The sequence below is a fragment of the Pan paniscus genome, chromosome 3, assembly GCF_029289425.2.
Source record: "Pan paniscus chromosome 3, NHGRI_mPanPan1-v2.0_pri, whole genome shotgun sequence".
NCBI classification, from domain to species: domain Eukaryota; kingdom Metazoa; phylum Chordata; class Mammalia; order Primates; family Hominidae; genus Pan; species Pan paniscus.
The window spans coordinates 135,378,060-135,392,271 of record NC_073252.2 but is presented as its reverse complement, the minus strand read 5'-3'; the positions used below and the strand labels follow the sequence as shown (position 1 = coordinate 135,392,271).

The following is a 14,212-nucleotide window of genomic DNA, read 5'->3' as shown; positions in this document are numbered from 1 at the left end:
TCTCCCCTTTGTCATGGCACGCTCAGAGAAAGTGAATGCAGTAGATTGAAAGGCGGAGGGGGAGTGCGGAGGAAGAAAGAAGGAACAGGGAAGGACTGGCTCCCATCTCCTCCCCCAGCCCCCACCAGCCCGTCTCCCCTTCTCTCCCCCGCGCACCCACCCCCGCCTTCCTCCTTCTCCGTCTCTTTCTCTCTCCCACCCTCCACTCTCTCCCTCCCTCCTTGGGTGACTCCATCAGCTTTTGATTTGGAAGCACGCTGATTGGCTGGAAGCGATTCAACACACGCTGGGCAAGAGCTTTGTCTGAGTTGAAGTGAAGTTGTACAGATTTTAGACTGGAGTCAGCAATCACGGGTGTTTAGTCTGCAGCCGAGCAGCTAAAGGGAGAAAGGATCGCTCAGGAAAGACACACTGCAGACTCCACCGGCACCCTGCAATAGATGGATTCCGACTACACAAGGGAGAAAACGCGGAGGTGACACTCTCCTGCCTGGAAAGAGGACGAACCACCAAACAAACGCAAGGACTGGACTCCATGCCGAAGGTATCTGGAAGTCGTGACACGGTGTGTATAAAACAAAAGTTTGCGAGCTGTTAATTGCTGTGCTGTGTTATTAAGAGACGCTTTCAAGTTTCAAGTACCAAATGTAGCTTTACGTTGCCAAAGGAAGTTGAGGCAATTGCTTTGCTGTTTTAACTTGCTCTGTGAGGGAAATCTCATAAACTGACCAATGCACCAAATGAATGCTAAAATGCACTTTAGGTTTGTTTTTGCACTTCTGATAGTATCTTTCAACCACGATGTACTGGGCAAGAATTTGAAATACAGGATTTATGAGGAACAGAGGGTTGGATCAGTAATTGCAAGACTATCAGAGGATGTGGCTGATGTTTTATTGAAGCTACCTAATCCTTCTACTGTTCGATTTCGAGCCATGCAGAGGGGAAATTCTCCTCTACTTGTAGTAAACGAGGATAATGGGGAAATCAGCATAGGGGCTACAATTGACCGTGAACAACTGTGCCAGAAAAACTTGAACTGTTCCATAGAGTTTGATGTGATCACTCTACCCACAGAGCATCTGCAGCTTTTCCATATTGAAGTTGAAGTGCTGGATATTAATGACAATTCTCCCCAGTTTTCAAGATCTCTCATACCTATTGAGATATCTGAGAGTGCAGCAGTTGGGACTCGCATTCCCCTGGACAGTGCATTTGATCCAGATGTTGGGGAAAATTCCCTCCATACATACTCGCTCTCTGCCAATGATTTTTTTAATATCGAGGTTCGGACCAGGACTGATGGAGCCAAGTATGCAGAACTCATAGTGGTCAGAGAGTTAGATCGGGAGCTGAAGTCAAGCTACGAGCTTCAGCTCACTGCCTCAGACATGGGAGTACCTCAGAGGTCTGGCTCATCCATACTAAAAATAAGCATTTCAGACTCCAATGACAACAGCCCTGCTTTTGAGCAGCAATCTTATATAATACAACTCTTAGAAAACTCCCCGGTTGGCACTTTGCTCTTAGATCTGAATGCCACGGATCCAGATGAGGGCGCTAATGGGAAAATTGTATATTCCTTCAGCAGTCATGTGTCTCCCAAAATTATGGAGACTTTTAAAATTGATTCCGAAAGAGGACATTTGACTCTTTTCAAGCAAGTGGATTATGAAATCACCAAATCCTATGAGATTGATGTTCAGGCTCAAGATTTGGGTCCAAATTCAATCCCAGCCCATTGCAAAATTATAATTAAGGTTGTGGATGTTAATGACAATAAACCTGAAATTAACATCAACCTCATGTCCCCTGGAAAAGAAGAAATATCTTATATTTTTGAAGGGGATCCTATTGATACATTTGTTGCTTTGGTCAGAGTTCAGGACAAGGATTCTGGGCTGAATGGAGAAATAGTTTGTAAGCTTCATGGACATGGTCATTTTAAACTTCAGAAGACATATGAAAACAATTATTTAATCTTAACTAATGCCACACTGGATAGAGAAAAGAGATCTGAGTATAGTTTGACTGTAATCGCTGAGGACAGGGGGACACCCAGTCTCTCTACAGTGAAACATTTTACAGTTCAAATCAATGATATCAATGACAATCCACCCCACTTCCAGAGAAGCCGATATGAATTTGTAATTTCAGAAAATAACTCACCAGGGGCATATATCACCACTGTTACAGCCACAGATCCTGATCTTGGAGAAAATGGGCAAGTGACATACACCATCTTGGAGAGTTTTATTCTAGGAAGTTCCATAACTACATATGTAACCATTGACCCTTCTAATGGAGCCATCTATGCCCTCAGAATCTTTGATCATGAAGAAGTGAGTCAGATCACTTTTGTGGTAGAAGCAAGAGATGGAGGAAGCCCAAAGCAACTGGTAAGCAATACCACAGTTGTGCTCACCATCATTGACGAAAATGACAACGTTCCTGTGGTTATAGGGCCTGCATTGCGTAATAATACGGCAGAAATCACCATTCCCAAAGGGGCTGAAAGTGGCTTTCATGTCACAAGAATAAGGGCAATTGACAGAGACTCTGGTGTGAATGCTGAACTCAGCTGCGCCATAGTAGCAGGTAATGAGGAGAATATCTTCATAATTGATCCACGATCATGTGACATCCATACCAACGTTAGCATGGATTCTGTTCCCTACACAGAATGGGAGCTGTCAGTTATCATTCAGGACAAAGGCAATCCTCAGCTACATACCAAAGTCCTTCTGAAGTGCATGATCTTTGAATATGCAGAGTCGGTGACAAGTACAGCAATGACTTCAGTAAGCCAGGCATCCTTGGATGTCTCCATGATAATAATTATTTCCTTAGGAGCAATTTGTGCAGTGTTGCTGGTTATTATGGTGCTATTTGCAACTAGGTGTAACCGTGAGAAGAAAGACACTAGATCCTATAACTGCAGGGTGGCCGAATCAACTTACCAGCACCACCCAAAAAGGCCATCCCGGCAGATTCACAAAGGGGACATCACATTGGTGCCTACCATAAATGGCACTCTGCCCATCAGATCTCATCACAGATCGTCTCCATCTTCATCTCCTACCTTAGAAAGAGGGCAGATGGGCAGCCGGCAGAGTCACAACAGTCACCAGTCACTCAACAGTTTGGTGACAATCTCATCAAACCACGTGCCAGAGAATTTCTCATTAGAACTCACCCACGCCACTCCTGCTGTTGAGGTAAGATCATAAACCACATCAATTCATTGCAATGTTAGGTGTTAGTGTTCAGGAATTGTGTTTACTAGTTCTTAAATGTTTTCATTAATAAGTAACAATACTAATACTGTGCAAATTAAGTAGGATACAAGTTACATTGTGAATATGTAACAAAGATGCACACTTTAGCATACTGTTTTTAGTTTTCCTTAAGTAAATAACTTCATATAATATGTGTAATATTGAAAAATAAATGTGAAGGTCACAAAGGACTATGTAATTAGAGTCCCCTTGCTTCCCAGATTAAAATAATGGGAAGCCAAAAAGTAGAGACTTGCTTTATTTTGAAGGTTATAGTCTTTACTGAACAAATAAAAAAACTGAGGCCTTCAGACTTCTATTTCAATGCATGCTATGTTTGTCCAAGTTTGGAAGATTTCCTGACATTTTTTACACTACATGCATTACAGTGTTGTATTTTACAGTATTTTCCATGTATTTTTACAGGTGGTCACTTTATCTGAATTATAAAGAAAATAAATCAGTTATTTGAAAGGGAGTCTTCTTTCACAAAGTAAAAGTCAGTTGTATTAGGTCATCCAAATCTCTCTGAGATATGTTTTAGTTATAGTTGGTAGCTGGCTGCATGGTCCGCCACAGTCCAGCATTTGCAAATCTTTTAAATAGAGATAATATGTTCAGTTACTTAGTTGAAATAGCAAGCAACTGTTTTTCTTGCTTAAAGATTGTGAGTGTTTGGAGGCTTGTTTCCGGGAATCAGTTCTGTCTATTTGGCTTCCAGCAGGTCTCTCAGCTTCTTTCAATGCTTCACCAGGGGCAATATCAGCCAAGACCAAGTTTTCGAGGAAACAAATATTCCAGGAGCTATAGGTATGAATTATTCTTGTGTTACTTATTAAGTTTCAACATAAATGCTGAAGAGAAAAAACTGTAATTTTTTTTTCTGATTTATCTTTCCAGATATGCCCTTCAAGACATGGACAAATTTAGCTTGAAAGACAGTGGCCGTGGTGACAGTGAGGCAGGAGACAGTGATTATGATTTGGGGCGAGATTCTCCAATAGATAGGCTGCTGGGTGAAGGATTCAGCGACCTGTTTCTCACAGATGGAAGAATTCCAGCAGGTAAGAGGGTAGTGAAAGAAAATCTTTATTTTCAGGTCTACCGTGACACCAGTAAAATGAAAAATTTCTCTCATGCTTATATTTCTTCTTTATTTGTCCCTTGCACTAAAGTATTTATAATATGTTTTATAGTATGTTCATCACTGTTTAGTAATGAACAGAAACTGAAACATTTTAACACTGTTAAATTTCATTAAGCGGTTGGAAGAGAACGAGTAAGCATGACATCTTCATAGGACAAGAAGAAAGGGGTGGGGGAAAATCAAAAAAACAAACCATTTTCCCCCTCTTTCCACCTCATCCGATACAGCCATAGAACACAGTTGTGTAACTCTTTGCAAAATTATTGGGTGGTGGTTTTTATTCAGTTAAACTGTTTTGGCGCAGAGTGGTGAACTGGACTGTAATTTGGAGGATGCGTTTCCTGTGATGGGCACCAACTCACAAAATCAGAGGCTAAAATACACTGGAAATTGTACACTTCAAGCATTAAAAATAGGAGAAGGAATGCATCTTTGTAGGTGGTAAGCACAGAATATTTTTGCCAACATTTCATTTTGCTATAGTAGAAGAGGCACAGGGACCCAAGAGTGGAATCTTTAAGTACACAGCAAGATAGAAGAGATGCTATTAAGTTTCGAACCACGTTTTCCTTGGAGTTTCTTCCCTCTAATTCTGCAATAGAAACTCTCTGAACTGAGTAAATACTGATTATATTATCCTAGCAGCCCCACTACTAAAGACTGCAATATTAAATCAACCTTAGGAATATGTGTGTTCTTTTGGCTACCTATATTTCCAAGTTTCACTGAATGTGGATCATTGACTGCCATTTGATATATGAAAGATAGAACAACACAATATCACCCATCTTAGTTTCATCGCACCTCTATTTTTGAATACAGATAAGTAAGAGAGTTTAGGAAATAAACATGAGGGAGCCTCAGACAGCTACAGGAATTCAAGAAAATCAATATAGCTGACAACCCGTATCAGCAGGTTCCACATCCATAGATTCAACCAACTGTTAATTGAAAGTATTTGGATTAAACAATAAAAAATAGCAATACAACAATAAAAAACAATACAAATAAAAAACAATACAGTATAACAGCTATTTACATAGCATTTACATTTATTAGGTATTTTTAGTAACCTAGAGAAGATTTAAAGTATTTGGGAGGATGTGCGTAGGCTCTATATAACTGCCATACCACTTTATATAAGCAACCCAATTTTGATATCCACAGGGGGCCTGGATCAATCCCCTTTGGATACCAAAGGACCACTGTGAATAGAAACTCAAGCACTCATAAGTGAAGTAGTGATGGCAGTAGCCAGAGCGGTATTAATATGAGGAATAGTAGTAGCAATAGTAGTTACCAACTATGCCCCCAGGTTTACTCCAGGCTCATGCAGAGTTTGATACCTGCACTGCCTCTCCTAAGGCTTTGGCAGGAATTAGTAGTAGTGACAGTAGCAACAGGCTTCTATTTTTTTTTTTTTTTTAAGATTTGGAAACTGAAACTTATAAAGGTTAGAAAATGCATCTCAAATCAGGCAGTTTGTACATGGGAGAGTGAGATTTGGACCAATCCCTGCACTCTTAAACACTAATCTATCAAGTATGTGAAGTAACAGGTTTTTGTTGTTGTAGTAATTGTTTTTAAATAGAGTGTCCTCATTGTTCTTATGTTCTAAAGACTTTATGACATACCCCATAACTATTAAATGTTGATTATTTAATACTGTTATCACAGTAATAGACACTATAATGTATCTCACAGGATGAATGTATGGGGGGGACTTCGAGAAACAATAAGGCATGCAGTGTACCTGAGAGCCTGTTTGCACAGTCATGGTGTCCGTTTTTTGTTTTTGTTTTTAATGCATAGACTTTCTTGACCAATTTGAAGAGAAATCTCTGAAAATTTAGTGGAATATATTTAGAATCAGACACTTTGCTCAAAGAGAATCAGTTTTATTATTCGTACTTGTGTAATAAAGGAGTTGGCTAAACTACAATTCTGTGATCCTGACAGAACCCTAATTTTGAGTATTAATCCTTGATTTTAAATAATGTAATTTCATTTCATTAAACAGAAAAGTAACATAGTGGGCATGACATCAATATTGTATTATGTATTTTTAGATTTGTATAATGTTTATTCATTGAAATTTAAATTTATCAGCATACTTAACTGAATAGCTGCTCTAATTACATAACCTTGGTATTTTGGGGATTAAATGATCCTAAAGTCCCTTTTAATTCTGAAATTGTAGAAATCTAATAGCTAATTATAAAGTTTTTTTTTAGGTCAAAGTTCTTTTACTTTTTCTTATATTTTCTAAGTTGCCACCTCCACGTAAGTTTGTGGCAAGAAAGTTTTCTAGCACTTGGAGTAAATAATAATAATAATAATTACAATAATAATAATAGATGTTAAGGAATAAAGACACTGGGGAAACAATAGGTAGACATAGATAAACTGTAGAAAACTGAATTGTGTTTAGTGAGTGACGTTAAGCTTCATCAGTATCACATTTCTTTTCAAAATTAGGAGTTCACCTTTATATCATCATTAATAATTCCACTTAACATGAGACAACTTTTAAAAAAAAATCTCATATTTGCACAATCACACTTAACCATGGGTGTGGCTGGAGAGTTATTTTGCTTGTGCATAACATTGTGTTACAACAAAATACATTATAGTAGATACAATTCTGCCTTACTAGGTACCTGCCTCCATCTGAGGTGTGGTCAAAGCTATCCTGGAGGTATAGAGCACCAGGAAGTCACCAATGGTCCGCAAAGTATATTCATGTTTGGCTACTGTAGACTGCAATATGCATACTGTGTATCTATACAAAGATAACTATCCCTTATTTATGAGTATAATTTTGATGACACATATTCCAATTTATTATTTACCCCGGCAACTTCCGGAGGCATAATAGGGTGTAAAACTTGTGTTTTGTAAATTTATATTCCCAGAAAATATCCCAAGTAGAGAAAAATGTAAGTCCACATCTGAATGCCATTAAAAGAGATCAGCACAGTTTCCAAAGCATTTATATTTCTAGGACTAAAGTGTGTTGTTCCAACTGTTTTTCTGCCTTAGACTTTGAACAAATATAGATTATGTTATGTTGCATTGCCTGCCAACAGGGTCATTTCTGGTCATTCATGCTATTAATTCCCACACAAATATCCTGCATTTTGAGCAGTCAAATTGGTATGCATTTTTTTGTCTGTTGGCTCATGTTTGCCAACATACTTTCTTACTCATTCAACTTTGAACTATAACACTAAGCATATGCCTGCAAAAATCTCCATTTTCCATTGCATTCACTTCACCAGGATGATTTATACAGCCGTTTTATTTTGTTTCTTGTGATACTCATTTTTCTTGATTGAGTCCAATCCACTTTTCATCAGTCTGTCATCTCTGATTACTTACTTTAAATATTCTTTTTAAATTTTATGTTCTCTCCTTTCTCATGGCAGGTATCCACGAAAGCCCATCTGTTCTGGCCTTTCTTCCATGACAGGTTTAGTGTGTCAGTGTGCAAACTGATATTCACTGTCTAGTAGCTCCTCCCTTTGTCAAATCTTTCTTTCATACAGCTTGAACAACATTTTGAGAACATTTTAATCCACATTTTTTGGCTCAAAATCAATACTTAACTCTTGTTGCCCAGCATCATTGAACTAAACTATTTATCTTGGCATTCAAAGGGCAATGGAATCCCCTCTTAGCTTATTAACTCTCATATGTTGCCATCTTTGTATCTTTTGTTATAGCTAGAAGCATCTCCTTACTTAATACACTGATGCTTTGCTCATGGTGTCCTTCCTACCTGAAAAGCTGGCTTCTCGTCACTTTGTGTAACTGAATCCTATTCATCTTTCAAAGTTTGTTTTAGGTGGCTCTTTCTTTAACTATTTCAGCTTCCACCTCCACTCTTTTTTCCTTTCTTGACATGCCCTTAGCATCATCTAGTTTGACACTTTACCTGTGTTTACGATGTCACTTGCTACACTTTACTTAGAGCTATATCTTTTTACAACTTTTGAGGGCAGGGTGCTATTGTTGCACTTCACATGTAGCAGACTCATAACGGATAACTGATTGATCACCTGATGACTTGACAGAAGCAAGGCATACGTATTTCTTCTTATATATCTGCTTCCTGTCCCACCAATAAGGTGCAGTGCGGTGACAAAATTCATAGTCTTACAGTGGTGAAGAAGATACTCTCCTTTCACCATGGTCCCCCTCCCCAGAGGACACTTAACTACCTATAAGAGCTTTCAAGGAGCAACAGAAAGATTAGCCACTTGCACCACTTGTCAACAAGCCCTGATAACTGGGATATAGTATGGAACATTTGTGGCACTGAATTACTTACAGATTGAGAATGTTTTCAGTCAAGTCCCTGGGGACAAGGTTGACAATATCAATGAAGTTGCAAGAAATGCCCTCTTCTGCACCATTACTCTTCCATTTCTCTTATTTTTGCCATCCTTCCCTCCATTAGTCTTTTCTTATCAATTTCTCTTATTATTTTTCATTTTTATGTTAATTTATTATTTTATAATTAAAGCTTCACTTATTTATTGGGATGAAGTTGCAAATAACATTCACTGTTTAAAAAATTTCTATGACCAAACTTATTTTTGAGCATGAACTTTCAGATTCTAGGTAACTTTCAGTTACCTAGATTGTATTTTTGCATTGTATTGTTGGTTATATGTTTATTATATTTAGGTCTTTAGAAAACTAGGTCATTTTCAGTATTCTTGCAAGCCTTTCCTTTCCCTCCAATCATTAAGCATTAAAATAAAGTGAATCAAACAACTAAGTCCTTCCCAAGCCTAAAACTACAGAGTTAAATAAAATAAATGAAGAGGTGTCAGCAGGTCTGTTCTTCTTCCTTCTGACAGGATATGAGTAAGACAATAGAGACAGGTCTAAGTTCCATTTTCAGAGACCTGGGGAATTAAGAAGGAAAAAAAAATCATTACCACTGTGATTGTTATTTTGCTGCTGAGAAAACCTCATTGCTATTAAGTTATTCCAATTACTTTCAACCCCTTTTGTTTCGTCCACATCAAATTAAAAAAAAAAAAGTTGGCAAACATTTCCAAGTAGTAATACTGCATGAAGTCAGGAAATCTAAAAAAGCTTTTATTCTTAAATCATTCTTGCTTATTTAAATGTAACCTTTCATAACAAATTGCACAAGTTTTCTTCATGCTTACCCTCTTTCTCTTTCCCCACCTTGATTCACATGGAATTGGTGTTCACACTTTCTCCACTTTTTTTTCTGCTTCATTGTATTTCTAGTTTTCTACTGATTCAGCTTTTTTCTCACTCATAATACTTGATCTCATTTTATTCCTCAAATTATCCTCCTTTTCATTAAAACTTGAGGTCCATATTTGGGACTCTTGCAGTTTAAGAACAGAATTATCTCAAAGATTCAAGCAGAGAAAAGCAGCAATTTCTACGCCTTCAATCAAAGACCATTACTTCTTTTTTTTCAGAAAGTCAACATTATTTTCTCCATGTTTTATTTAGAAAACATGTAGTGAATACCTACTGTATGCAGGCACTTTACCAGTTGCTAGTGATACCACAGTAACTGCAGTAGACAACTTGTTTCCTCTAATAAGGGAATGCGCATCCTTCAAGAGTCACCTTTTTAGCAATAATTTGGGAGGAAGAGGAATCTTCCTAAAGTAGATGGATCTACAAAATTAGCCCAATATGTAAGTATAGCTAGTAACAACCTAATGTTCTTGTAAGTCTAAGAGAATTATTTTGCATTTTCTGCATTCTGCTCTTTGCTCTAAAATGAAATCATAATACTGAACAGACTTATTTCTCACTGAAATAAGTCAATGGTTTGTAGAGTGTATTTTACATCTTTTCATTTCCTTGTCATGTAGCTTAGTTACTGTATTTGCCAAATTTAGAGGGGTTTTTTCCTCTTTATTTTCCTGCTTTTCTCATATCATCTATTTTTTTTCCTATGACTGTGGCCACTCATATTCCCATAAGAGCATTAGAACATCTGTAAGACCTAAGGAATGGATTTTTCATATTCTTCATCTTTTGATGACATTTTCATATATTTGAATATAAATATATTTTGAATCTTTAAAAGAAAACTTCTTAACAGGGTAATTGCAGATGGCCATCCAGTAGCTGAGGATACTTTTCACTGCTGTGTTAAGTAACAAGTCAATAAATAATTTGTAATATCTTTAAGAGAGATTAATAAGTATAATTACCTTATAGCTTATTATATTCTCATTGCTTCCATTAAAACTAAAGTAATATTGAGAAAGTTACACAAAGGTATGTATTACACGAGAATTAATGGGTGGCATTCTAAAGTTATAGGTTTCACCTTACAAGTCTGTTCTTTAGAATTTATGTTCAGCACTTATTTCATCACTCACACCTAGTTCTTCCCACGTATACTTTATCAACCCGTCTTATCATTATTCAAGTAGCAGAATATTCTTACCTGATTAATAAGGAAAAAAAAGCACACCAGAAGATAACACTTATGGAGGTCTATAAAACCAGTGTTCAAATTAAAGCCATAATTGTAGTCCAGCTTTTGTGTATAATAATAGGTTGGCATCATGGAAATAGTTTAAAATTGTCTCATTCTATTTTTTATTATAAAATTGCATTTTTGCATCATTTTGAATCGTGCTAAGTATAATAATGAATCCCCACTGTTTTTCTTGAGTGCAGCTATGAGACTCTGCACGGAGGAGTGCAGGGTCCTGGGACACTCTGACCAGTGCTGGATGCCACCACTGCCCTCACCGTCTTCTGATTATAGGAGTAACATGTTCATTCCAGGGGAAGAATTCCCAACGCAACCCCAGCAGCAGCATCCACATCAGAGTCTTGAGGATGACGCTCAGCCTGCAGATTCCGGTGAAAAGAAGAAGAGTTTTTCCACCTTTGGAAAGGACTCCCCAAACGATGAGGACACTGGGGATACCAGCACATCATCTCTGCTCTCGGAAATGAGCAGTGTGTTCCAGCGTCTCTTACCGCCTTCCCTGGACACCTATTCTGAATGCAGTGAGGTGGATCGGTCCAACTCCCTGGAGCGCAGGAAGGGACCCTTGCCAGCCAAAACTGTGGGTTACCCACAGGGGGTAGCGGCATGGGCAGCCAGTACGCATTTTCAAAATCCCACCACCAACTGTGGGCCGCCACTTGGAACTCACTCCAGTGTGCAGCCTTCTTCAAAATGGCTGCCAGCCATGGAGGAGATCCCTGAAAATTATGAAGAAGATGATTTTGACAATGTGCTCAACCACCTCAATGATGGGAAACACGAACTCATGGATGCCAGTGAACTGGTGGCAGAGATTAACAAACTGCTTCAAGATGTCCGCCAGAGCTAGGAGATTTTAGCGAAGCATTTTTGTTTCCATGTATATGGAAATAGGGAACAACAACAACAACAAAAAACCCTGAAAGAACTGGCATTGCCAAATAGTTGCATTTATCATAAATGTGTCTGTGTATATTGAATATTAAATACTGTATTTTCGTATGTACACAATGCAAGTGTGATTATTTTAATCTGTATTTTAAAAATACATTTGTACCTTATATTTATGTGTAATTTAACAAACAAATTTTATTTTTTTACTCCCATGACAGACATGTTTTTCCTAGTCGTGTAGAAACTAGCCACTGTTCAAATCTGATACACTATTCAACCACAAAGTATACAGGCACTGCTTAGATTAGTTTTGTTGGGGAAGAATTATTATGTTGTATGAACAACCCCACTGAAGCATTATACAATTCTTAATTCCATTAAGTGATCCCACTTTTTTTCAATAACTTTTTAGAAATTAAGAATCATTAAAACTGTTAAGCTATTTTATTGTTATTTTCTCTACTTTCTACTAGCCCCAATAGTTGAACTCTTATAGGAAAATCGAAAGATAAAGTGAAAGTTTATTTCAGGACTGAGAAATATCTTGAAGGTTATTTATTAGATGACTATCTCAAATGAACTTTTTATAGACAATGATGAAAACAGAACTAAAGTCAATGTTTCCTGACTCCCAGGCCCCTACTATTCCAGGCCATCACACTGGCCTGTTCCGGAGAATATTTCTCTCACAATATTATTATCTACTTATAATTACGGTAAACAATAAATTTTATTCCATCCTTGTAGTATGAAACATGCTCCAAGGAAATGGAATGTGTCCTTTAAATGGATAACAGTATGTGTTCTAATGGCATAAAATATTACTGGATAAAAACAGTTATGTCAGTGTCTCTCCTAAGGTAGTAAATATAATTGACTTATTCTGAACCCATTCTATTTTGAATCTTCCCCTTTCCTCTCACAATACTTGAACATTTTAATCTTTTGGAATATTGTCTTTTTTTGTTATAACTATTCATTTTTAGCTTTTGTCTCCAGTGCATGATCTCATATTTTTGCTTTTATTTTTAGTATAAGAACATTTATAAAATCATATTTTTGTTACTGCAATTGTTTTATTTGTTGTGTGGCAAATGAGAAATCCTTTATTTATTGTGCTGTGATCTCTCTGTGTGAAATGCCTTGGTGAGAGAGATGCTTATTATGACTATTATCATTTCTGACCAAGCTTCTATTAATGTTGTTTCTAATAATACACTATCTTGATTGTACTCTCCAGAAAATTTTTCTGTCAGTGAAAATAAAAGAAAAATTAAAGTAAAGCTAAGGAACTGTCTATAAGTCAGAGTCCTGTTGCTACATATTTGTTCAAAAGCTTGGCATGCAGCATGCCCTTCCTGAGAGGGTGATTCAGTGTTGAGTTTCAAATAATAAACAGGCAGCATTCAGTTGGCTGGGCGAACAAGAAAAACACAATGGAAAAGGAATGAGTTTGAGACTTGTAATGGGAATGAAAGTAGTAAACCATATTCCAGCTAAATAAGTTAAATGCATTTGGGGAATAAAGAAAAAAGAGTAAGCAAGCAATAATTGCTTGAATATTTTTCAAATTACAAAAAAATAATACTTTCTCAGGACATTTTGTATTAACTTGTGCAGGATAAAAAGGTTTCCTTACAATGTTTCCAGAAGGCAAGAATATTATCATCCCTGGCTTGCTAGTCAGGAATTGAAATACTGGGAAAGTTAAGTAACTGAAAAGTGACTAAAATTCAGATATTTGAATTCTCAAATGAGTACCACATTAAATAGAATATATTACCTCTTTCAACAGGCACATTTTCCTTTATAGGAGAGATTGCAATTACAAGTGAAATTTCAGTATATTTTTCAGTAGATTACACACACAAACGCTAACCATATTTAAATGCATTCTGCCTTTCAACTTCACTTCCTTTCAGTATATATTACCATTAAGAAAAAGACTTTTATATCCTCACTGTTCTTAATTTAAAGCACCAGCAGTAATATGGGAAGCTATGCTGAAAACCGCTATTTTGAATAATGTGAAATAAATAAAATGCAATATTTCATTCAACACAAAACTTTTGTATATTGTCCATATTCCAAGAATTTCATGTCTCAAAATCCCTTGTTTCTCCAGCCTTCTCCACTTATTATTGCTTCCCATGTCCACAGATTAAGAGAATATAAGTGCAAGATTTCAGCTTTTTGCTTCTGTTCCTTTCACCAAGTAACATCCTTTTAGTGAAAGCTGGGATGTCTGATGCTATCATAGCAACCTAATCTCTCACCAAGTTTGTATCACCTCTTTTTTGATACCCTACCCTTCCTCAGATTGAAACAACAAAAAAGCACTTAAACATTCTTTCCTCCACTTATTATTTTTAATCCCTT

The 14,212-nt window shown here is 37.0% G+C and overlaps 1 protein-coding gene across 4 annotated transcripts; it reads left to right on the top strand.

Annotated features, from left to right (window-relative positions):
* Nucleotides 1-65: 65 nt before the first annotated feature.
* PCDH18 (protocadherin 18) lies at nucleotides 66-13,121 on the top strand. 4 transcript variants are annotated; one of them, XM_008974103.5, is made up of 4 exons: nucleotides 66-3,218; nucleotides 4,003-4,088; nucleotides 4,179-4,342; nucleotides 11,122-13,121. In XM_008974103.5, the coding sequence occupies exons 1-4, from the start codon at nucleotides 732-734 to the stop codon at nucleotides 11,787-11,789; spliced, it is 3,405 nt and encodes a 1,134-aa protein (XP_008972351.1). In that variant the 5' UTR covers nucleotides 66-731; the 3' UTR covers nucleotides 11,790-13,121. The 4 variants fall into 4 exon arrangements, with proteins under 4 accessions (XP_008972351.1, XP_063459975.1, XP_063459976.1 ...); XM_063603905.1 differs by having other exon boundaries at nucleotides 295-3,218; nucleotides 4,000-4,088; nucleotides 11,117-13,121; XM_063603906.1 differs by having other exon boundaries at nucleotides 296-3,218; nucleotides 11,117-13,121.
* The last annotated feature ends 1,091 nt before the right edge of the window (nucleotides 13,122-14,212 follow it).

What these genes read in the sequence shown, in the direction of transcription:
- PCDH18 (XM_003820664.6), top strand. Translation starts at nt 732, where the DNA reads ATGCACCAAATGAATGCTAAAATGCACTTTAGGTTTGTTTTTGCACTT. An exon ending in AAATATTCCAGGAGCTATAG is followed by an intron (nt 4,089 to 4,178) that starts GTATGAATTATT and finishes TTATCTTTCCAG; the next exon opens with ATATGCCCTTCAAGACATGG. An exon ending in AGATGGAAGAATTCCAGCAG is followed by an intron (nt 4,343 to 11,121) that starts GTAAGAGGGTAG and finishes TCTTGAGTGCAG; the next exon opens with CTATGAGACTCTGCACGGAG.